The 24,028-nt window shown below is 41.1% G+C and overlaps 1 protein-coding gene across 4 annotated transcripts; it reads right to left on the bottom strand.

The window, feature by feature from the left end:
• Positions 1 to 592: 592 nt before the first annotated feature.
• On the bottom strand, positions 593 to 22,394 carry znfx1 (zinc finger, NFX1-type containing 1). 4 transcript variants are annotated; one of them, XM_034675591.1, is made up of 20 exons: positions 22,282 to 22,394; positions 22,087 to 22,184; positions 20,597 to 20,671; positions 19,147 to 20,204; positions 18,677 to 18,911; positions 16,782 to 17,134; positions 16,512 to 16,691; positions 16,112 to 16,218; positions 14,059 to 14,297; positions 13,691 to 13,822; positions 13,418 to 13,566; positions 12,998 to 13,141; positions 12,780 to 12,906; positions 11,867 to 12,138; positions 9,631 to 9,770; positions 9,086 to 9,218; positions 7,297 to 7,464; positions 4,158 to 4,268; positions 3,914 to 4,009; positions 593 to 3,684 (listed from the first exon to the last, which is right to left on the bottom strand). In XM_034675591.1, exons 3-20 carry the CDS (start codon positions 20,628 to 20,630, stop codon positions 1,231 to 1,233), a joined length of 6,132 nt encoding a protein of 2,043 aa, XP_034531482.1. In that variant the 5' UTR covers positions 20,631 to 20,671; positions 22,087 to 22,184; positions 22,282 to 22,394; the 3' UTR covers positions 593 to 1,230. The 4 variants fall into 4 exon arrangements, with proteins under 4 accessions (XP_034531482.1, XP_034531407.1, XP_034531554.1 ...); XM_034675516.1 differs by having other exon boundaries at positions 22,087 to 22,187; positions 22,282 to 22,299; XM_034675663.1 differs by lacking the exon at positions 22,282 to 22,394 and having other exon boundaries at positions 19,147 to 19,742; positions 19,812 to 20,204; positions 22,087 to 22,231.
• Positions 22,395 to 24,028: the final 1,634 nt, after the last annotated feature.

Raw genomic sequence — 24,028 nt, 5'->3', positions numbered from 1 at the left:
TGAAAGACTGGCACCCTCTTAAAGTTTGCTCAATTTTCAACACTTGTATTGTCAGCCTACTTTTGTGTTTCTTTGGTGCCCCCCTCCCATTTGCAGACAGCACAGTTTGCATTGGAGCTGGTTTTGTGACAGGAACACATATATCAAGTAATAAAGTGATGCAAGCTGTTACAAAACTGAAACTCAGTGATTGTGAGTCGGGTGTAGTAGTGAAAGAAATTGGAGCCATTTCAGGTTTATTTCTTTAGCTCCACAGCCAATGATGTCCTGTTAGAGACAGATGACGAACTCTTGCTTGTATCAGTTCGGTGTGTTTATAAAAGACAGAAAAAGAAAATGTATGCTTCTCTAATATCGTGTAGAATTTCTGATATATTAGGTTAATTTTGAAACAGGACATCAGCTCCTTAAGTGACTTATAAATGCTGATTATTCCCTTTGTTTCCTGTTCTCATAATTGTGTCTGCACCAGGCTTTCTTTGTATTCACCTCATGGAGCAGCAATACAAGAGTGCATCACAAAGTACGCTAAACTTGATGCCCCTGATGGCATTTCTCCCAGTATAAGTTTATAAAAATGAGAGGAGAAAAGTTAAATCACAAGTGAACACATGCTTTATTCTGTTAACAAGTTACAAACATGAGAACCATCAGGTAATCTCTCTATATATTCTTTTACAGAGTTTTACTGCCACCTGTTGTTTAGGCCAGGGACATCTGTTACATACACAAAGAGTCTTCAACATTTGGAAGGGTTGACAGGTTATTTTCAATTCAAACAAAACAACAACACATATTTCAGACTTATTAAAGAATCTTTTACATGAACTCTGCCTCCAAACATTCATTACAACAAAACTGCTATTCAGCCTTAAAACACTGGGAAAATGCTGCACAAACTGAAAGTCAAGAGAATGCTAAATCAATGAAAAGATAAGGGTATGAAAGTAGATACAAAGTGCCACTGGTTATTGTTTTAATTACTCCAGACGTCGGTTTTAAGCAAAAAGGTTTAAAAAAAAAAAAAGAAGAGCTCTAGCTCGTCCATCTGTTAAATGACTGACCTTCTGCAGAGTGAAATGTGTGTCTGCATTTTCTCTCAGTGACTTTAGTAGAGATCCTTTCTGCTCCAGTGTGAATCGAAGTGCTCATTACAAGTAAAGCCATAACCCTTTGCCAATTACTACCTTTGCATTCATCAGCTAGGTCAGTGGAGGTATGGCGGTTCTCTCAGTTGTTGAATTCTTCAAAGTTGAGAAGGTTGTTCTGTTCGGACCAAGCAGCGTGCTGTGCCCCGTCCATCTCAGAAGCCACTTGGTTGCCGCTTGCCAGCCTGTGACTGCCCCCACCAATAACTGCGCCGCAATCAGGGCAGCGCCGACTCTCCATAGCGCCTCCACACTCAGTTATGATATAGACATGGCCGTTCGGACACTTGTACCAGTGACCTTGGCGCATTTTCATAGCCGAGACGATCATCTTCCTCTCCTCATCGGTGATGTTCAAGCCTGTGATTGGAAACTTTCTGTTTAGTTCCTTCATCATTTTCTTGATTCGGTCTTCATCTTGCTCGGTGAACTGGCCGGGCTTTGCCAGAGCTTCGTTCATTGCAGCCAACTCCGATCTGATTTTTTCAGTTTGTCCTATTTCCTCAGCTTTGTCCCATCGGACGTGGAGTTCAGTCATAAGGTTGAGTCTCTGTAGCTCTCTTTGCAAATCAAAGACCTGCTGCTCTGTGAATCTTTGCTGTTTGTGGTTGAGCCAGTGCACAAACTCTTTGATCTTCTCTTCCAGTCTGCTGGTTTGAACGAAGCGAATTTTATCCATTTGGATATTCTTTACTTTTGCGATTCTTAGAAGAAAGTCCATCCTGTTCTCCAGGACCCACAAATCATTTGCCGTGAGACTGTTTCCTTCGAGCTGAGCCTCAATATTCATGTACTCCCGATGCTCAAGCACCGTGCACGCTGAAACCTTTTCCTTCCACTGCTTTTTAAGAGCCTCCCTCTGCTCTTTTAAATTGGCTTGATCTCCATTTATCTTCGCCTTCACCATCTCTATCTCAGCCAGACTGCTGTTGATATGACATCCATAGCGTAGATTCTTGCGGATTGGAGTTCGACACTTGGGACATTCTTTCAGTTTTATCGCCACCTCCCCTCCATCATCTCCCTGCTGGTTGTCATCCATCCCCATGTATGTGTCCATGGCTGAGTATTCAATGATGTGACCACAGTCTTCTAGTTGAATGAAGCAGGCCTCAGGGTCATCCTCCATGCCAAAGAAAATCTCTGTGACATCCTCGCGATCACAGACGCGACATTTGCTGGGACATTTGTCTCCACACAGACCGATGCATGGATGACCACAGCCCAGGGTGATCTCACAGGGTTTGGTGCATGGTGGACGGTCGCATGGCTCGTGGCAAAGCTTGGTGCAGCTTTGGTGAGGGCACTGCCAATCACAAGGCTCGTTGCATGGAGCGCAGGGCTCTCCACACGGCTTGTTACACCTGCTGTGGACGCAGCGGTTCTCACACTTTCTCTTACAGGGGGGGCAGTTCCGCGTGCAAGGCTCCTGGCACTTGTGAGAGCAGATCAGGATACGCTCACACTGGTGAGAACATGAGCAGTGGAACATTCCCGTAAAACACCTGCCACATGTTCCCCGACAGGCATGGCCACATTTTAACTGATGCTTACAAGGAACTTTGCATTCAGGCTCTTCCGGCACTGTTTTGTAAAAGCAAGCACCCTGCGTGCTGTGGCCACATCTCAGCTCTAAGGTGACCTGCACCATGCACCTGCTCGTGCATGGCAACCCGCACCATGAGTCACATGGATGCCCACAGCTAAGCAGCCTCTGGCAGGGCATCCTGCATGTGAAAGATGACGGGTCCTGGTGGCAGGGAACCTTCTGTGTGTGTTGACAATGGGGTATGATCTTCTCAACCCTCACTGTACAATTCTTTGGGCATTCTTGATAGCACTGCAATGGGCACTTGTGTTCCAGGTCACATAAAGTCTTCGTACAGTGCTTCCCACACCTGTACTTCTCGTGTTTGGGATCGTAGGGGTGGCAGACTCTTGTGCAAACATGGCCACAATCCAAACGATACTCGCAGGGCAGGGTGCAGCCCCCCTCAGGTGCTTGTTTGAAATCTTCGGCACAAGAAGCTTTTACCTCTCGATCCGGATGATTCTGACAGCGCAGTGTCAGGGCACTCCCAATTTGGTCGTTTTCTTCCAAGGTGCTGAAAATGTTGCTCCACAGTTTGATTTTACCCAGCATTTCTCTGTTGCAAATGCAGTAAAGACCTTTCTTCGCACGAGACAAGGCTACGCAGACGCGATTAGGAATGTTCAAAAAGCCAGCTTTTCCTTGGTGGTTGCTGCGGACCAGAGACAACAATACAATGTCGTTCTCTTCTCCTTGGTACTTGTCCACTACATGCACTTTGACCCCGTTGAACTCTTTCGCAGGCATGATGCTTCGCAGACAATACAGCTGGCCTGTATAGGTAGTGAGGATGGTAATTTGCTCTGGTTTGTAGTCCTGATTAAGAAAATAGCGACAAAGAGCGACTACAAACTCTGCCTCGTGCATGTTCTTGTGACTTTTTCCATCTTTGATGTTTCCTTCAAGCTGTTTGTGCTCCACAAAGAACATATTGGAGTCAAGGCCCTGTAAGACAGCAGTTAATAAAAACAAATTTAGTTATTCTTTGATATTTTTTACTCCTTTTTAATTCAGTATCTGTTCCTTTATACCTTGCCTGACTTTGACTTGAATACTTAAAATAATTTAAGAAACAATGAAGATACTTTTTGTCCATGCAGGCTTGTAAGCAGGTGTCCATTGCTAAAAAAGAAGTAAAAGGAGACACAGCAGGGGGAGCAAATACAATAAACACCTTGATGTTTTCATATTCCAACACAGAGGGATGGTTTTCCAGCTCGGAGTATATGTGTGGGGTCAGAAGACGGGCAATTTCTGTCCTCATACGATGCTGAAATATAAACAACAACACAAATAAACACAAGCATTTACATTTTAAAAGAGAGGCATACATGCATGGACAGGCATACACACAGAATGTAAGTGCTTTGCTATTATGTTAGTCATTGAGAGAACATGAAATTAAATTAAACACAAACCTGGTAGTTGAGTCTGACAAAAGGGACTTCCATCTTCACCAGCCTCTCAAACATGGACATCTCCAGGTTGTAGTTCTTGGCAAGGTCATAGACTGTGGCACTGGGGCGCAGCTAAAGGAAAAACTCATGTTTGTGAAATGTTCCAAAACACTTTGATGATTTATGGCTGATGGAAAAAAATGGCATCGTATTTGCTTCTTGTACCAACTGAAAACTTGGTCCTGAGGCTTATGGAGAAAATGTTAGGGCAAGAAAGATTTGAAATTGGATCATAGAATTTTTATACACATTTTTACACCTGCGTATGAGAGCCGGGGATTACAAACAAAATACATTTAGGAAGATTTTTTTTCATAGTTTTAAGGAAAAGTCAAAATTTGCAACTTACTTACTGACAGCTTTTCTATGCTGATATAGTTGATTTCATATCATATACATAGCAGTTAAAGTGAAGCCCTTAAAAAAGCTTAAATTCTTGCCATGTAAGGACACAGAGTAATTCTTTTTTTAGTCACATTCTTATAGGACCAGACTATCTGCAGTCTTGTTAACCTGAGTTACTTATTACGCTTTGTAAACCCATTCATTACATGGCTGTCTTACGTTCTTGATTCTGATTGGTCATTACCAAGTCAAACTTCATGGCAATGGTCTGATATTTCTTTATAGCACACTGTTTCTAAGAAGAACAACCTGTTGCTGGGGACACGGCTCTAATCACAGACCCCAGTGGACTAACTGTAATAAAATCACTGTACAGAAATTAGTCCAGGACATTCTGTCATTGCTTTCTTTACAGGGGTTGTACTAACGGAGGAGCACCTTCAGGGTGAGACAAGAGCCAACTTTGAAACCCTGACAATGTGAGCAGGACTCCAGTGCAGTCTGCTATGACAACCGAAGACTGTATAAATAATGAGCGTAGGGTCCGTGACGTCACCCATCTTGCTTTTGAAGCGCTGTTTTGAGGCCAATCGGCGGCAGCCATATTGCTGCTGTCAAGCGATTGTGACTTAAAGGGGAGGGCTTTGAGCCTCCTAGCCAACAGCTAGTGTTCCTGCCTGTCAATCAAGTCATCTGTGCCTCTCATTGGAAGACTCGTAATCTCAATATCTTCTAAATTACCGTGTTAAGAAGAAACCCCCCCCCCCCCCCCCTTCAGTGTGTATCAATCGAGAAATGAGCTATCCAGACTACACTCGTCTTTTGTACCAGGCTGTGAACATGTTTATTTCTGCTATAAAGAGCAGCTTTTTTGAATTGGTGTGTATGTAGTTCCGGTGCTTCCAGAGCCAGCCTCAAGCGGATCCTCGATGAACTGCAGTTTTTAGCACTTCCGCATTGGACACATATTTTTAGACCAGAGGTTGCCGCTTGATGACAACCCACTCACTATACATTATACAGCATTAGAACAGATGTGAGTCCAAAGAGGAAAAACAACATTCTGCAATAGGTTTCTCTTTCGAGTGACTCAATGAGAATATGGGATGTATGCATGTACTCTCTAACTTTTTTCGTTTTCACAATATTTTGCAGTTTGCCTTTATGTGTGTGTGTTAGTGTCTTTGTATGTGTGTGGGTAAGTGTCTGTGAGTGTCTGGAAACCAGCTTTAGCTAGAGGACAGAGTGTGATTGTGCATGTATGTGGGAGGGGTGTGGGGGAGGCAAGACCAATTCTAGTATAAATGCGAAGCATTGTGTTCTGCTCAATTCAACACCAAACCTGTGATTAATGAACGGCACAACAATGCCAAAGCTTATTTTACCAGGGAAGTGTGATCCATCCACCTCCATTACATGCACAGATTCAAGTCTGGGTTTCACTCAAACAAAACTCTCAACACTTGTCAATAAAGTCAAAGTACTGACAAATGGCTTCAGAGGCATGAAACAAACAGACTGAGCTGGATTTGCACCATCAGAGTATTTCATCTTGTTTTCTCTTCACCATGTTTGTAATACCTGCACTTGTTGTATCATCCAGAAATTTGAATTGAGAAAACCCTGAAACTTTAATTTTGATTCATTTATTTCACACTTGTTGTCACTGCATGTTTGCCACATTAAATTGCACCCACTTGTATAAATCAGAGCAGGGAGCCTCAGGCACAGGGGTAAATTACTTTCATATTAATCTGATGTACCTGGGTGTACAAAAATGATCATTGATTTCCAAGCCCAGGCTACAATAAATGCAATCTTCAAGTCAAACTCTATTTGAAATTCCAATCCTATACTTGCTAAACTTTGTGTACAACTGTAACTACGTCAGGCTTGTTTGTACAGTCAAATGCATGCATAAATTCATTCCTAAACAGTGCAACAAGCAAACATTATAAAGGAGCGGGCAGAAGTTACACAGCGAGAAGAGACCAGGACAGAATATTGAAATGTGTGATGAAATGGTGTGTGGTTGTGATAGCACTCCGCAGATTGCTAGACAGGCTGCCTGGCCATATGTGCTTGGCAGGCCCTGACAAGTTGTTGCAATAGTCTGATGTCCAGCATATCACTCCTCACTTTTCTCCATCTCTAGCTCTTGTAATGGCTGGCATGGGAAGGATGGTTTTTTTTGCCGTTTCCCTCAAGGCAATCCACAAAATCGCACCAACAACCACACGAACACACAAACTCCCCCCTGACAAGGTGTCCTTTAAATGTATTTTACCTGGGCATGTAAATGAGGTCACTTCAATCAAGAATTTGAAGGCCTATTAAAATACACCAGTGCACAAAAAAGGCCAAGTTTAATGAGATGTCACTGCATCAGAGTTTGTAAAGTTTTTTATTCCTCTTGCTGTAATTTGATATCCGTCTATTTATTTATATTTAAATGCAGTCCTAAGAGAGTGAGCAGTGACATCTAGCCTCTATGCTACTGGTGCACTGTCCGTTAGTAGTGTGCTGCCTTAAATAAGTCAGCTGTAAGACTGACCGGTGAAAATTCTCATCCTGTTCCGATACATATTTTTGTGGATTTCATATCAACGGGCAGCTTTAAAATGATGCCAGTCCAGAAGGGACCTGCTCAAGTGTTATACATACTCTGTTGTAGCATGCTTGGGTGTCGGAAGTCTAACAGTTTGAGTTTATACCACCAAGACTCGGCAAACTGTTTGTCTGTGTGGGTTTTTACCTGCTGGTGGTCTCCGATGAGGATGAGGTGTTCGGTGGCTTCACTCAGTGTGGTGATTGTGTGAGCCTCGAGAACCTCTGCAGCTTCCTCAACAATGACCAGACGTGGACGCACTTCCTGCAGGAGTTTTCGGAACTTGGCTGCCCCCGTTGTTGTCATCCCGATAACCTGATGGGCACACAGTATTTATTGGTTTACTCATTAATTCAATACAAACAGTCATGGTCTGTCCTTACATGTTAACATTCCTAAAATACATATCAGCCAAAATAATTAGGTTGTGTCTTTTTTTGTAGTGGATAGGACAGCTAAAGAGAGACAGGAAATGTGGAGGGTTGAGAGCAGAGAAAGACATTCAGCAAATGGTTGAGGCCGGGAGTCCAAGCTGCAATGAGGACTATAGCCTCTGTATATAGGGTGCACTTAAGTCGCTAGGCCAACGGCATCCTAGTTTTTTTGCAGCTTGAAACAATAGGCCGAGGCTGCTTTTGAAACCGCATGCTGCATAATACCTACAAATATAGTATGCAGTACGTACCGCATACTATATTTGTAGGTAGTATGTAGTATGACTGTTCTGTTGGATATGTTATGCAGGATGCTGGGTCAGGCGTTGCTGGATTTCTGGTTTCGGAAAGTGGAAGTAAACAACGACCAAATTGGTAGCGAAACTGCTTCTTTAGCATCCACTTATGATTTAAAAAGCTAAGAAGTGTTTTATATGGAATTTACTCAATTTAACAGCACCTAAAAACTGAGTGCCCCTCGTCATATATGGAATAAATGGGAAGCGGAACGTTAGCACTGTGCATTGTAGGAAATAGTAGGCAAGGGAGACTGGTCCTGGACTGAGATATTTTCCCAAATCAGTATGAACTACTGGTATCGTAGGTGGTTTTAAAAAAAGACCTAGATGAAAAGATAAACACTACTGTATCTAATGTGTCTGTCTTTTACAAGTTACAGCCAATAGCTAGCTAGCAACTAGCCTGGTAGAGTATATGAGGAAAAAGTTAGTCTGGCACCTTCCAGAGGTAAAAATATCCGTCCAGCACCCCCAAAATACAACGATTAACACATTTGATGTTCTGCGTTGAAAAAGTGCAAAACTGAAACTGAGGTGTAAAAGCGTCAGGTTCAGATTCAGGAGTTACATACTTTTTAACTTTCTTGGCTGGGCACAGAGAGTGGTATGAAAATTGGGAGTAACCAACAGAAAAGAGTCTAAAATAGCTGAGGTAGAGAGTAAAGTCAAGGTATCAAAATAAAAATTCCTCCTCTGGGAGACTTTTCCTTGAATTTTAAATTTTTTCTTGATTTTTTGGCTTCTTAAAAAAAGTATTTCTTTTTAATTCATTAGTTCTCAGACTTGGCTCTAGTAGCAGTCATTCAATTCAAATACACAGTTTACCCTAAAAATGCAGAAAACAAATCCTCTTTGGAGGTACAGATGTGTTGTGTAAACTTTTTGCCTCTTTTTTACTTCTACTGCTGCAAAGTTTGAATTTAATTTATCAAATAACCATGTCATGCTCAGGTCAAACTTCTAATTACATTGATTGTAAGTAAATATATCAGCGCTCTGAACTTTTCTTGTGTGACAGCGACAAACTGAGTATGGAGAGAGGTACAGCAATATTAGATAATCACTGTTTGCTATGTCAAGTTGGTATCATCTGAAAGTATTCAACTTAACTTACTGTGATAGTTATGCTGACTAGATTGAGGCTTTTCTTAAACATGGTACTAAAACAAACCCCTCCTCAAACACTTCTAGATTATACGGTACCTTGGCATTCTTCAGCACAAGGAGGCTCTCATGTCGTTTGACTTCAGCCAGTCTGTCCACTGCGTTCTGATAGTCTTGTTCACACTGTTGGACTCGGAGGGAAAGCTCCTCCCGGTAGCGTGCCACCCACAACCTGTAGACACAAAATAAACAGATGATAGTAACAACACTGTGGCTGCTTACTTAGGGGAGACATACATTTTGTCTCAAAAGGTAAATCGCCCTTTCTGTCAGTTTAGATGATAATTAGGAAAATGTGAACAGGAGTCCTCGCAGTCATACAAATTTCATCTTGGCTCTCTGAGGTGAGAAGATCCTCTGGGAAACATTTTCCTGGTGATTAGTTGACTTAATTATACACACTGGGAATACAGTACTTCTGCCAGGCTGAGGCTGCTTGGGGGATGAAAAAGGAAGCGAGGGAGGAATGAAAATAAGGGGGGAGGACTTTTAGAAGACATACATGTAAGACAGGTATTTGGAGAGATGAGAGCAAGTAATAAGAAGGGAATGAAAGGTAATGTGTGTTACAGATGATGACCCACCGATAGAGTCTCCATCTGTCTCGCATGCTCAGGGTCCAAACGTTCTCCACAGCCCTCTCTTCTGTAGCGGACATGATGGAGGTCTCCCCCAGCTCTTTCTTGATGTAGTTCTTTATTCTTTTCCTCTCTTCTGGTTGAATCTGTATGAATCAGAACAGGGTCAACTTTTATTTGAAGTTTTAACTCATCAGGTAGTACGTTATGATGCACCCTCTTAGCTTTTTCATGAAAGAAACTCAAAAGCGTCTAGCTTAAGGGGGAAGTGGTTAGGAGTGGGGTAAAAACTATTCCTTTTTCTGCTGGGTTTTGAAAAAAAGTCATAATACCCATCGGTACTCATCAGTAATTGAAGTAATTTGAGATCACGGCCAAATCTCTGTGCTTTCCAATGCCTTTGTATCAAGCAATGTTATTATTCCCCTTCGTTCCCATTATCACGGACAAATCAGAGCTACTCTTCGACCCTCTGCCCTGATTGGTCAAGTGGCAGCCCCTACTAGGTAGGTCCTCCTGATTGGCTGGGAAGCTGGCACAACTTCCTCATAAAACAAGCATGAGGTGGGGAGGGGTAGTGTGAGGGTCGAGCGGATTTAGATGTATTTGAGCAAAACTGTGACTTATTGAATATTGTGAGGAGGAACTGAAACTCACTGCAAACTAAAGTTGATCACTAGTGACACGATATGTAGGCTACTGTATGAGACACTCTATAATGAGTGGGATGTTATAGTGAAGTGGAACCTTATTAATGTGAACTCTAAAGGGGTTCCTCCACTATCAGACACACTCACTTTCCATTGTCCTGCTTTTTGAACAGCTACTCATTCAAGAAATGAATGTCATTTTATCAATTATTGATTGACAGTGTACTATCGAGAAGTAACACTATTGTTGTAAAATGTTGCTATGCACTGACCAATCAGAATCATGCATTGAATACAGCTGTTATAACTTGTTTGAGCATCAACAATGTGAAAAGTACATGTGCATGTGAATAAAGAATAAAGAATAAAATGTGCAGCGGTAACACTGTAATGTGCCCATTGTTTGATACAAAGGCAGAAAGTTATTAGCCCCTCCTTTTCCATGACTAATCTGAAAGGTAGTCAGTCAGCTGCACCTTTCACCTGCAAATTAACTTAGTAGCTTCATTAAGGGAGTATAATGAAAAGGTAGGTCAACAATGTTTTTTTTGCCGTGAAGATGACGCTGTAATTATTCTTTTTCCTCCAGTATTTTGTCACCCTAATGAACACTGCAAATGAGAAAAACTTTTTTTTTTTTCCAGACACCTGTGTTCATAACATAGTTTCGTGTTTTGTTTTTTTAATGACTGCATTAGCTGGTGATTGAGCTCACCTGTACCTGCGTCTCAATCAGGGTATTTAAGCAGGAGAGAGGAAGCAGTCTGGCAGTGGGACTTCGTCTGCGTGTGTGCGCGTTGACGTCTTCCTGAGACTTGTGCCTTCACCTTCAGTGGAAGGAGTGTTTTCTTGAGGCCTCTGACTTTGTGTTTACTTCTTGTTGTGGTCAATGTCATTTGAGTTGATAGTATTAGTTTCTATTTTGTTGTTGTTTAAGAAAGAACTTCCTTTAAGTTTTGCTTTAATCTGTTTTTGTTATTAAACCCCTTTCAATTTGCTTACACTTGGTTCCTCTCCTCTTTTCCCCGGCAAATTATATGTAACTCGCCTTCATCCCCTGGCCACCTTTTGGGTCGTAACACTGTGATATCAAAAGGTGCTTTTATTTTGAAAAATGTTTTATAGTCCTTTCAGAAAGACACTTAACAGGCTCCTTTGCAGATTAACTATTAGTGACATGGATTGATATTTTTATGAACAGTGCACAGCACTGGCATGCACTTCTAAAAGCAGGGGATGTTAGACACAATCCTGCCAGTTGCTTTGGGCTATTTCACTAACTGACTGGTGGTGGCAGTAATGTGCCAGGAAATTAAGCAATAAGCCAACAAAGGAAGCTGAGATGAAGACTGCAGGAAAGCAAATAATTCGTGTTACTCATGGAAGTCTTAAAAGAAGTCCGATATTTAATTGTTTTGTGAGGAGGGAAATTAATTTTTGTAAGAAGAGTTTAACACAAACAAAACTTTGTCCATCAAGTATCCATCTACTCCTCTCACCAAGTCCATTATTGCTCTAAATAAAAGTTTGAACAGTTAAGTATTGATTGCAAAAACATAAAAAACATTAAAATTAGAAACAGCTAGTATTACCTCCCATACTCCTCCGTTCTGCTCGCTCTGTTCAACCTGGATTTCAGCTTCACCCAGGTTCATAGCAAGCATCATTCCTTCTGCCTCTCTGAGAGCCTGCTTCATGTGTTCCTTCTTTCTGGCTTCTCTGACTTCTCTGTTTTCTCTGGGGCCGGGGTGGTCTTCAATAATCCGGTCTGCAAGGATCATATCTGCTTCCTCTATGATGTCAATGAGGTCCTCTTTCTCCATCTCCATCTCCATTGCTCCCTCTGGTGCTGCATCTGGCATGACTAAGAATCAGTAGAAAGAATCATTAGGAGAAATATTTCATCCACCATAGGAAGAAATGTACTGAACCTTAGTTGTATTGATAAGCTATTATGATGCAACACGATAGGCGACAGAACAAATCCCCAAACATAGAAGGCTAGCACAGACAGGAAGAAACGTTCAACTTTATATTCTGTACAATCATCGGTACACAGTAGATGTTAATGATCTGTATCACCGTCAGTCACTGAAATGATATGGCTGAAAGGGGTGCTGTAGGATTTGGTACTGTTGGGCTTCTAGTCTTGTCAGAGCTCTTCAGAGTTTACACTTGAAGGCCATTTTTGCAGCTCTGAGGAGTTCATGTACTCTGGTTTGGAGACTGCTGAAATGGAGTTGCAAGTTCTGAGCTGCTGGCGCTCACACCAACCGAAACTGATTGACAATTAAATTATTTGTTTCAAAAAGGGGCGACATAACTAGAAGTGGTTTTATCGCTGTTGTAAGATGAACTTGAAAAATAACCTCTGTCTGTGTGAACATAATTTATAATGATCATTCAAACTGATCTTTATGATTGTGAGTCTGTCGTTACAGTCCAAGATAAAAGAAGTTGGTTTAGAGATCCTCAGTGGAGCAACACTAGCTGATAGAGCCTCACCTGCAAATACATTTGCATACTCTGTCTCCCTCTGCTGGAATGTGACAGAACTCAAACCCAACCACTCCGTCAGCAGATCGGACTTCTTCTCACTCCACATCTCAAAGCCATCATAAGTCTGCAAAACCTTCAATCAAAACAAATTAGAGTATTCTCTTCAGTTTCTCCTGGTTTAGACATGTTTTGGAATCATCTTTTCTTTATCTCGTAGGACTCACAGGTTGTTGATGCAGACTGGTCCAGTGTATGACTGAAATGTAGTTCTTGAGGTAGGCTTCAAACAGGATGCCTTTCTGACAACACTCCATCTTCAGAGTCTCAGCCTTTATCTTCTTCTCCTCCTCTTCAAGGTCTTTGTAAATCTGAGGAACGGATCACAATCACAGCTATTAAGTTGAAAAAAAACAAAAAACATGCAAGAATATGTTTGGTATCCTGAAACATGTTGCAGTGAGTAAATTGGTATGCAGAAAACAAACAACAGGAATGATCAACTTTAAATGAAATAAGAATGTTTTGAAGGTTTTAAACCTGATGATGTCTGTTCATATATTCTTCACACTTCCTCATGCATATGAGTAAAAAGTACATTGTGAATTTGTAAGGGTTACACTGAAGGATCGGCAGCATGACCTCACCTCACGTTGTGCAAAACGCAGCTGATAGGGTCTTGCCGTGTTGGAGGTCTTTGAGTGAAGCAGTTCTCTGAGATTGAAGTTCTTCAGGATCTCACTGCTGCTGCGGCCTCCTACTCTCACAATGCCATCTCGCAGGAACTTATGAATACCTTTGAGGCAGAAGTAAATATTTCAGCATGAAAACAAATACACCTCCATGGAAATGTCCAAAGAAGAAGTATAATATTGAGCGTATATCCCAGACTTCTCAAAATACAAAGAAGATCTACTTACCCTCCAGGAACTGATCCAGGGCATGGTTAGTGTAACAGACTACCAACATGGGAACTGCATCGTTTCTGTTTCTCCAGAGATCCTGATTGGTCAACAGAGCCTGAGCTATTTTAAGACCAACATGGGTTTTCCCTGAAAAAATGGATCAAATGAAGTTACTATGAATAAAAACAGACAAGCTGGGTTGAGCACTGCTGCTTCAGCATGGTCACATTTTCAATTTTTTCAGCTTTAGAAAAAAGTGGCAAAGTTAACCCCTGCACTTCTTTGAATCTCTCATTTAAACAACTTGTGAAATGCACTTTAAAGTTTTTTCATTCATAAATCAGTATAGTTGTAATTCCTACAATGCCTTTTCAATGTCTCACCAGTGCCAGGAGGTCCCTGTATGATTGCCAGCTCCTTGGTGAGGGCCAGCTTAAAGGCTCTCATCTGAGACTCATCCAGCCCCAGCTCCTCCAATTTTGGCCAAGTCTTTGGGTGCAGGCTGCGAAAAGGCTTAATAGTGCGTTTGTGTTTTGGTTCAGCGATGGCTTTCAGGTCATAAATGTCATTTCTCCGCAGATAGGCTGGAGGTTCCACATCTGAGCTGCATTCCACGATGTACCTGGAAACATTTTGGATTTCATCATTTAGTGTCTACTGGAGCAGGTCTAGAAGATTTTCTCAGAATATTCTATCTCAAAATGTTTTCTAAATAGGTCCCAGTATGAAAAAAACACAGCGAAACACACAGCAATGGACATGTAGAAGCTCTTTTTTTCAAAACAGTGAGAACGTGTGTGGCCATAAGTGAAACTATCAAGATTATATTAAGGGTTGAAGAACAAAGATTAGGAAAAGAAGTAGACGAAGCAACTGTGACATCACCAACTTTTTATGAAACCCTTTTTGAAGCCTCTGATTTGTCATTTTGGCTGAGGCCATCTTGGTTTTTGTAACTTTGAGCATATTTTTGGTGACCAGGTGAATATGCATTGCTCAAGCATTCCCTGCTCTGTCATCTATTTTTCTCTAGGTGGCACCATTATTCACAACATACACATTATTATGCATTGAAGAAGATTCGAAACTAGTGATTGAGACCATGGGTGCATCTCAACTGCAGTCTCCTCGCTCGAACCGGAAGTACTTACTGACGCGCCATTTTAACTTGCGTCCCAAAGCTGTCCCTCAAGTGATTGAGGGCAGGAGGCTGTAAGGGCTCAAACTGTAGAACTGGGAATGGGACAGCACTTTGAGACTTTGCACATGACCTGCATGACGTCATGAAGCTCACCTTAGCGATATTAGGATTTTTTATTGCCCAATTTTTACTTCCCTCAAATTCAAGGCGCTTAAGTGACAACTGATTGTCATGTGATCCAGGCTCTTACCATACAGACTGCTTAACCACACAATTTAAAATACATAAATAGGCTATATAACAATAAATATATAAATTATACTGTATACACATATGTGTGAATATAATTGATTAAGGCTGTTTTCTTTATTTTTCCTTACATGCAAACTTTTTTGCCTGTAAATGTCATTGCAACTTTCATGCTTCTTTTTTACTGTCACACTTTTTTAAATTTCATGTTACAGTGTTTGTTTACCTTTCTATGCTTGTGTGCTTCCCTTGGGAAGTGTTTCACGTCACAATGCTATGAACTATGGGTAAATCCCTTACGTTAAGTCTGCAAAAATGCCCACTTATGAAGAGGGGGCATAAAGGTCTCAAAAAGTCAGTGAGAGATCCCTCACACACTTGATGATTTGACAGTGGGACAGCCTCAAACCCTCACTGACTTAGTGGGAACGCGCCTCAAAGTCAGTGAGTGCTTGAGGGTGGACATTGAGATTGGGCCCATGAACTTGTTAGGAAAATGTTTAAGGAGTTAAAAAAAATCAACAGGAGAATTGCCCCCTGCTGAATTCTAGGATGTCTGGGGATTTACAGGGAAAAGGTGATGTCAGGGGACACACAACCTGCTGGCCCAAAATCATCAATAAAAAACTGTGAATTTGATAAAAGCTGTGTTGTGTTATGGACAACTCCCATGGTGCAGTCCTGAAAGAAACTGGTTGTTTGGGGGAGCCGAAAGAGGAAGGTCTGGGAGACAGATGGCCAACTAAGTGTTGGATATAAATATATAACTGAGAGCTATCTATAAAGGGCACAGTGAGTGCAGACAATAAGCCAACTTTTGAAGTCACCCATGCGTGATAGCTTTATGGGAATACCACGGTGATAAAATTAACTTGTGCCAATTAAAATTGTTACTGCTGAACTTTCTTTGTACTGCATCTACCCCCACTTCCCTTGAATTATCGAACTGTGAACTTCTTTCTCAAAGTGCACTGGGACTGTATAAAAATGATGACCTTGACAGTGAAACTTCAAACTCCTCCGAGCACACAGACACACACTCCTACCTCTCAAAGGGCAGTCTGTCCTCCCTCTGTTCCTGGAGGCCCTCGAGGACGTAGCGATAAGCCTCAAAGTAGGCTGTTGTCTCCACCATCAGGAATGGCTGACTTTTCTGCAACACAAAATATGTTTCCGTCATAATTCTGCTTCATATCAAACCAAAACAGCTATGTTGGAGTGCTGGATATTTTTGAGGGTGTACTTTTTAACCACCTTTTAAAGTTATATTTTAATATTTAGTGTTCCCTCATTCACTGCTGGTGAACTAAACGCTCAAAACTGTCATTTAAGCTGAAAACAACTAATATCCCCTCAACCAAAAATTTCACGCACGTCTGTTGCAGATTACATGGTTGACATAAAAAATGTGGCACCTATCAACGTTTCACACTTTTGTCTCCCCACCTGAATTGTGGCCAACAATGCTCTGCTTTCTTTAGTAAAGGAAATCTGGAGCAGTCCCTTAGACAGGTCCTTTGGCTCGCGATCTGACACAGTGGCAAATAAGAAGGTTTGGAAGTTGTCACATGACAGGCAGACCAGGGATCCAAAGATAAGCCTCTTGGTGTTCTCCCAGCGCACAAACTGTAGGAAATATAGAGGTTTAGTTTTTGTCATATATAATCATGATTCATCATCAAAAAGAAAAGAAAGCTCTCCAAACCAGAGGCTGACCTTCAGTGGCTGCACATCAAACTGGACTTCATAAGCAAGCCCAGTGTGTGTGCACTTTGGCACCAACAGCTTGGTGTCAAAATACACTCTGATGTCATCAAACTGCTTCTTCTTCAGAGTATCGTCACTCCTTCCCATGTCCTTCTGGTTCCAGAGGAGCTGCTGGATTCCCTCGCGGAGCGGCCGCACAAAGTCCTCTCTCAGCAACCGGAAGTGTGTGTCGAGGTACTCGTGGGTGTTTGTGTAGCGCTTCGAGGTGATGTTGCGTCTGAGGAAGGGCCTTTCATCCTTATGGAGCTCTTCATAAGTCGGGAAGATGGGTATGGCTCGGAAATCTCCCAAGTCCTCTTCACCTGGGTGAAAAATCACATACTAATGAGGCCAAGGCTCAGAATTGACACAGAAGTCGTCCCCCCCTTACAGCATGATGTCTTCTCTGTTGGTCAGGGCTTGGGATGCGGTGGTGTAATGTTTTACAATCCTCTACTGCAGCCTGTTACACCAGCGATCCGTAAGTTCAAATGTAGCCTAGTTTGAACGTAATTTCTCATTTAGGATGGAGTTTAAACTCTTGTAACGTTTTGTGCGTTGCACCAGCTAAGATGGTTCCAAAGTAGGCCTAAGTTACAACTCAATTCTTACACTTGGCTCCTAGTAGGTATAAAGTCCTCCGTAGAGTACCGGGTTGCTAGGAGCGTTGTTTTGAAAGGTGGGATCATTTGGAGGAGGAGGAGATATAGAGGGTTCTTCCAGCTATATTACTTAGGCAACGCGTTATCTGCAAGAGGTTACATCCTTTGGAAAAATATGATGACCAAGATTTGCAATCTAGAATATTAACGCATGTTGTAGTTAATAATTTTACCACTTGATGTCACTGTTATTATACACACACAGTAGATTAAGGATTTAGGCTTTAGTTATCACCTTACTTTGACACTTTATCAATATTTCCATAATTTTTGTTGTTGTTCTGTGACTCTAGCGGCTGTTGGCAGATGTTTGTTTCAGCCGTTGGTCAGTTCTGAGACGATTAGGCACGAAAGAAAATGTAACAACCCCTGCATCAAAATTGGTGCTTTCCTCTGATAGGCTGCTGGAAGTGTAAACGTCATATCTGCGACAATGTTTTGGTTAGTTTGGACGTTATGGTCTACTAGTTAAGATGAACCTTACGTCTCTGTGGTGAAACCAAACAATGACTAACTTAAGTTACATACTAAGTAGTTTCAAAGTATAGTTCAGGGTGGACTTCACACCCTAACTTAGGACACAACTTGCGGACAGCTGGTGCGACAAGACCAGATGTTTAATTCTGCAGCCTGTTATTTCACTTTCCATTTATTTGTTGACTTTATTTCTCATCTTCTTTACTTTTGTTAACCCCTCAACCCCTGGCATTTGTGTTAGTGAATAAACACATACAAGCCAACATACAGGTTTAGGAGAATGTACCCCACATAGAAGTCTTGATGTCCCGAAGTCCTATTACATTGGATAGCAGGGATGCACCAAAATGAAAATTCTTGGCCGAAAATAAGGATTTTAAGGAAATTTTCGGTGGCCGAATTTTTGGTGCATCCTTATTGGATTGGATAAATCTGTATATCAAATCAATAACTAGGTCTGTGATGGACTCTACATACATACTACATTCCAAAGTGGCACGCATTATGCAAAAAAAGTCTCTGTGTGACAGAAGCAGCTTTTTACCATAATAGGGTGTAATTCTGTGACATTTTATGATTTTCATCCACAATGGAGGCACTTGAAACAGTTTCTCTATCACTGAGAGTTATGGATGGAAGCGCTAGTATTAGGATGGGGGAAATGTCTTTACAATTGTCGCTCGCTTTTTGAATTTACTGGTTCAGAAACATCAGTAAAAATACTACCTGGGTATTCACCCCTGTTGGTTAGGAGGGCAGAGGCATCCCTATCCGAGCCCAGGGTTCCCTCCCAGGATCTCTCCTCAAGGTTCTTGACCAGGCCTTGAAGACGCTCCACTTTCTGCTCCACTTCAGGCTGGATTACAACTTGTGATGCCCTGAGGCTGTTGATGGAGGTTTGAATCAGTGTCACTGACAAAGTGATTGTGGAGAGTGAGCTCCTGGGGAATGTTTCGCAGACCTAATACACAATGAAGGAAGATAAAAGACACCAAGACAAAAAGGCAAAATTATTCATTCTGTTTGCTTTGGGAACACTGAAACTAGGTTAAGTAAAAGCTTGAAATCTCTGAACTCCATTTTCAGAGATTTCTACAGAAATACAAAAATATATTTCAATTAGGGGAGCTTTGTATTTGTGTATTGTTTCTTTTATGTATATTCATCAAGTGTTTTCCATTCCTTCCTCTATTTACCTCAGACAGAATAGCCACAATGTTTTCCAGATGCAGAGGGTATCGAGCCCTGCGGTCAGGGTTGGATTCTAAGCTCATGCCCACCACATAGTGAGGCAGTACTGTGCGGAGGAACCCAGAATCTTTGATGATGCCGGCCAGGTGCTGCAGGGTCACTCTGCTTGTCCTTGCTTTGAAGGCCTTGCTCATAACCAGGCAGAAGAGCTCCACCATGTCCTTCCTCATCATTGACTCACTCAGGACCTCTTTCAGAGCCGGTTTGGACGCCAGGGTGATGGCCACCAAGGATGGGTCTTTTTCGGAGAGTTCTTGCAGTGATTTATAGCCAAGGCCGTTGCCCCGTGGTGCCCCGGTTCTGTCCGTGGATTCTGCTCTTCCACCGTTTTTACCTCCTCTGTCTCCTCCACCATCTTCCCTCCCACCTCCTCTTCCTCCCCTCCTATCCACACTCTGTCCGCCTCCTCTTCTCCATCCATCTTTTCCACCCAAACCTTTCTCTCCATTTTGACTTTGCCAGCTTCCCTCTTTACTTCCGCCACTTCTATCACTACCCCTCCATCCTCCTCCAGCACCTCCCCATCCTTTCTGTTTGGCACCTGCCCCCTGACTTCCTGTTCCTGCTCCTCCTCCTCCTCCAGCACCTCCCCATCCCTTCTGTTTGGCACCTGCCCCCTGACTTCCTGTTCCTGCTCCTCCTCCTCCTCCAGCACCTCCCCATCCCTTCTGTTTGGCACCTGCCCCCTGACTTCCTGTTCCTGCTCCTCCTCCAGCACCTCCCCCTCCCTTTTGTTTAGCACCTCCCCCCTGACTACCTGCTCCTCCTTTCTGTTTGGCCCCTCCTCCTCCTCCTCCTCCTCCTCTGCCACTCCCAGACACCCCACCTGCTTCCATCCTGCCATCTTCACCTGCACCTATTGTCTCCACCCTTAACATGCTTCTCCATCCTATACATTCAACACCTCCTCCTTCTCCTCCTCCATCTGTCGCCACCTTACTTTTGCTCTTTCTACTTCTGGTACGTTTGACTCTTGTAGAATTCCCATTTTCATCAGTATCACCTGTGGAGGGAAAAAAACAGACTCACATTTCACATACAAGCAGTAATTGTGCAAGACTTGTAATCAGGGGCCGAGTTCACTAGCTTGGTTCCAACTACGTCGGTCTTATCTATTGTGCAGTCTTAGCTATGACTAACTCTTGGACTTGAACTTGCACCTTGATCAACTTCATCCTTATTATAATCACATATGGGCGTCATTTTGGAGAAGCTCTGAGGGAGGAGGGGAGGGGTTAGACGGAGTCATGAGGACATGCTACATTCAAATTCATGCTAGTTTTCCGAGACTGCCAACCTCAGCTACTTTAAATAAGTAGGTCATAACTTTTCACTCTAATGCAAGGTTACACTCAGGTGCCAAAGTGGTGCACTTTATCACTTTTCAAAATTTACCATTACTTGGTTCTGCTCCCCATAGGTCGTCCATAGGCTCGCATGTGGTTTCTGGTTTATTTCAGGTTAGTATCACTGATGGTTTGGAAGAGAAAGAAATAAAGGATTAGCAGTGAAAACAGATTTGAGGATGATTACAAAATAAATTACATAATTCAATTCAAAGAGTCAGCACTTCGCACCAAATGATTTTCTCTCATAGTATTCTTTTACTGTACCAGCTTGCTAGTATTTCAGCAAGGTCGAGGGATTGTTGGGAGTGAGATAAGGGGGGGTAATGTCATGGTTTGTGGTTTCTCAAGAAATGGAAACTAACATTCTCTATCTGCTATCCAGTGGTGGACAGTAACACAGTAAATTTACTTGAGTACAGTACTTAAGTACATTTTTTGAGTATCTGTACTTTACTTGAGTATTATTTTTTGGGGGTACTTTTTACTTTTACTCCCTTACATTTCTATCAGGGCTCTAGGTACTCACTACTTTTTTTTTTTATAAATCAGCTCATGAATTTCCATCTCTTTTCTGAAATCTGATCCCTAAGACTGTAAAATGTGTTTGTGTAGTTCTGTTTGTCTCAGGGGTTTAGTCATACCTATGTATCTTGCGTCTCCATGGTTGAACGTGGAGCAAACACGTTTTTATTCCATGGTATAGTTTTTAGAAATTTCAAGTAATGGTTTCTAAATAAACATGATGTAACAGAATGTACCCCTATGTAATCATAAGGGCATTTATGTATTTTGAAAATACAATGTTTTGACATATTTTTAAGAAGTACTTTGAATACTTAGGTATTTTTAAAAGCAAGTTCTTCAGTACTTTAACTCAAGTAACAATCTGAGCAACTTTCACTTGTATTGGAGTAATATTTGACCTGGAGTATCCATACTTTGACTTCAGTAATGAAGCTGTGTACTTTGTCCACCACTGGTGCTATATCAAGAAAAAATACGACTTTTGAGTAGAAATGGGTGCACCAAACATTTTAACTATTTACACATTCAATTCAAATGCATATTTTAATCAAATGCTTTGTCGTTTGCTAACGCTAACAACGTGTAAAAAGCTCATATCACAGTGTATGGTTCATAGTTCTTACAAATGTAGAGTGCGACCTCTACTGGATGCGCATGGAGTAGGAGGTGGTTAGGTTTCTATTCCCCAGAATTGGGATGAGAATACCGGTAATGCTTCCGATTTGAAGCTAGGTTTCCACAACAAGCTAGTTCAATTTCGAAGACTTTTCCCTCCTTTAATGCTCTCGTGTTAGATACAACAAAATGATTTGGTACCGACGGAATATTATTTGTATTTGTTCGGATAAATGTACTCAAATGCTTTCACTGAGCTCACATTACTTGATAAATATTAAATTGCATTAAGAAGTTCGAACTTCACAAGCTACCTAGGAACTGTCCCTGAACGCGTAATACAGGAGGGAATTAATAAGCAGAAGACAGAAAGAAGCAAAGACAGAGAGAACTCACCAGGAACAAAATGCACTTGCTATTTATGTCCACACTGTCTTTGTCAGGCCTGTTTGCATCCGTGCTCCTCCGCCGGTGGTTCTGCTTCTCTGAAGCTCCTGCTAACACTCAATTCTGTCAGTGCAGGAAGGGAGCTGCTATTTAAATGCTCTGTCACTCTAGTTTCGTTTCATCACAACAAACGCAGGAACTCACCACTCCCAGCAGACGGTGTGAGACATGAGAGTAAGCTATGACTAAGAAACACGAGTTACACCTTTTGGCAAAATAAAACTGCACTACAGTTTTCGGTATCAATCGAAAATCTCTTGTCGTTTGTGATTGGATATGGACAAGGGTGGAATAAATAGCTTTCAGTTTTCCAGTTCAATAATTAAATGGATGGAAATGGAACACACGATAGTATGGGGGGAAAAAAAATCTTGGAGCATCCTCAAAATATATATTTTTTCAAGTAAACTTGAAAAATGAAAAAATATGAGAATTATAAATATTTAAAACAGACAAAGTTATACATTTACAATGAAAAACTAATATTTAGGTCTGTTATTTGCTGTGTCCTTTGTCACCCATTAAATTTAAGCTAATTTAGTACAATTTTGACTTTTTACAGAAGTTCACTCTCCTGAGTTGTTCACTTTCCATTAAGGCATGCTTTGGCATGACACAGGTGGTTTGGTCAGCTAATTAGAGGCTCAGTCAAGTAATTCAACTTGCAGCTTAATTCACTACATTTTTGGCTAAATGTCTGGTTTCCAGCTAATAATTAGTTACTTAGTAGCATTGGGAATAGAACTAGAGTAGAGTACATTAGAGTAGAGTAGAGTAGAGTAGAGTAGAGTAGAACTTTATTGTCCCCAATGGGTAATTCTCTTTGCAGACAGTCCACACACAACACCGCACAAGATCCAAACTTTGTCCACACATAGATCACAGTGGTTTCAGATTATTCAAGAAAACAAGAGCTGACGGAATAAAAGATGCTTTATATTTGTTCCTGCTGCACCTGGGAAGACTGAACCTTCCCATTATTATTATTATTATTATATTATTATTATTATTATTATTATTATTATTATTATTATTATTATTATTAATAATAATAATGATAATAATAATAATAATGGATCAGGTATGCATGTGCAAGTCAGGCTTCCGAAATGAAAGCAGGAATTTTACTTATAATTTTTTATTAAGTTTTACTTCAACTTGGATACATGATATATTTTTAATAATATTTTAAGGAAGAACAAACTTTTTTTTAAGTTTATTATAGATGTACATAACAAACAATGGGTACATTCAGAAGGAGCATCATAAATACACAATCATTAAAGATACAGAAACAATACAGCTTCAGTTGGTAATTTAAGGTAAATGAGAAAATTATAAATACATAGAAAATAAATAATAAAATAAGTTGAGTAAGGAAAGGGGATAATTTTAAAATTCAGTGAGGAATTATTTTAGGGAATCGTATATTTTAAGTGCTCTTGGTCCTTTCATTTTTTTCAATGATTTTAGGTATATTTGGAATTCATTTAGAAAAACAACAAATTTGGGGGGAGATTTCATAGTTATGTTTTTATGAATAAAGAAGTTTGAGAGGCACAGGATTATGTTACAGCAGACTTCATCACTCTTATTTTTTAATATCAAACCAAAAGTTATGTTATTTATTGAAAAGGAAATTGGAATGGATTGAATTTTTACTTTTAACCAATCATGGATATCAGTCCAGATTAGGTTTTCATAGTTTGGCATGAGAAGAAAATATGGTTCGTAGACTCAACTTCATTTTCACAAAGGGGGCATAAATTGTCTTCTAATTTAAAGCGTGCATAGAGTAATTCTTTAAAAGGATAAATATTGTTCATCATTTTAAAGTATGTATCTTTTGCTTTGGGGGGTGTAGGACAGGGGTTCCCAAAGTGTGGGTCGG

The sequence above is a fragment of the Notolabrus celidotus genome, chromosome 1, assembly GCF_009762535.1.
Source record: "Notolabrus celidotus isolate fNotCel1 chromosome 1, fNotCel1.pri, whole genome shotgun sequence".
In the NCBI taxonomy this organism is placed as follows: Eukaryota; Metazoa; Chordata; class Actinopteri; order Labriformes; family Labridae; genus Notolabrus; species Notolabrus celidotus.
The sequence above is the reverse complement of the archived record's forward strand: the minus strand, read 5'-3'. Positions and strand labels throughout refer to the sequence as shown.

Bases quoted from the DNA above. Each gene is read 5' to 3' on its own strand.
- znfx1 (XM_034675591.1), bottom strand. From the start codon at position 20,630: ATGGACGACCTATGGGGAGCAGAACCAAGTAATG. The intron at 13,823-14,058 runs GTGAGACATTGA...CCATTTTTTCAG, and splicing joins ACAGGGACCTCCTGGCACTG to GGAAAACCCATGTTGGTCTT. The intron at 7,465-9,085 runs GTACCGTATAAT...TGTGCCCATCAG, and splicing joins TTGTGCTGAAGAATGCCAAG to GTTATCGGGATGACAACAAC.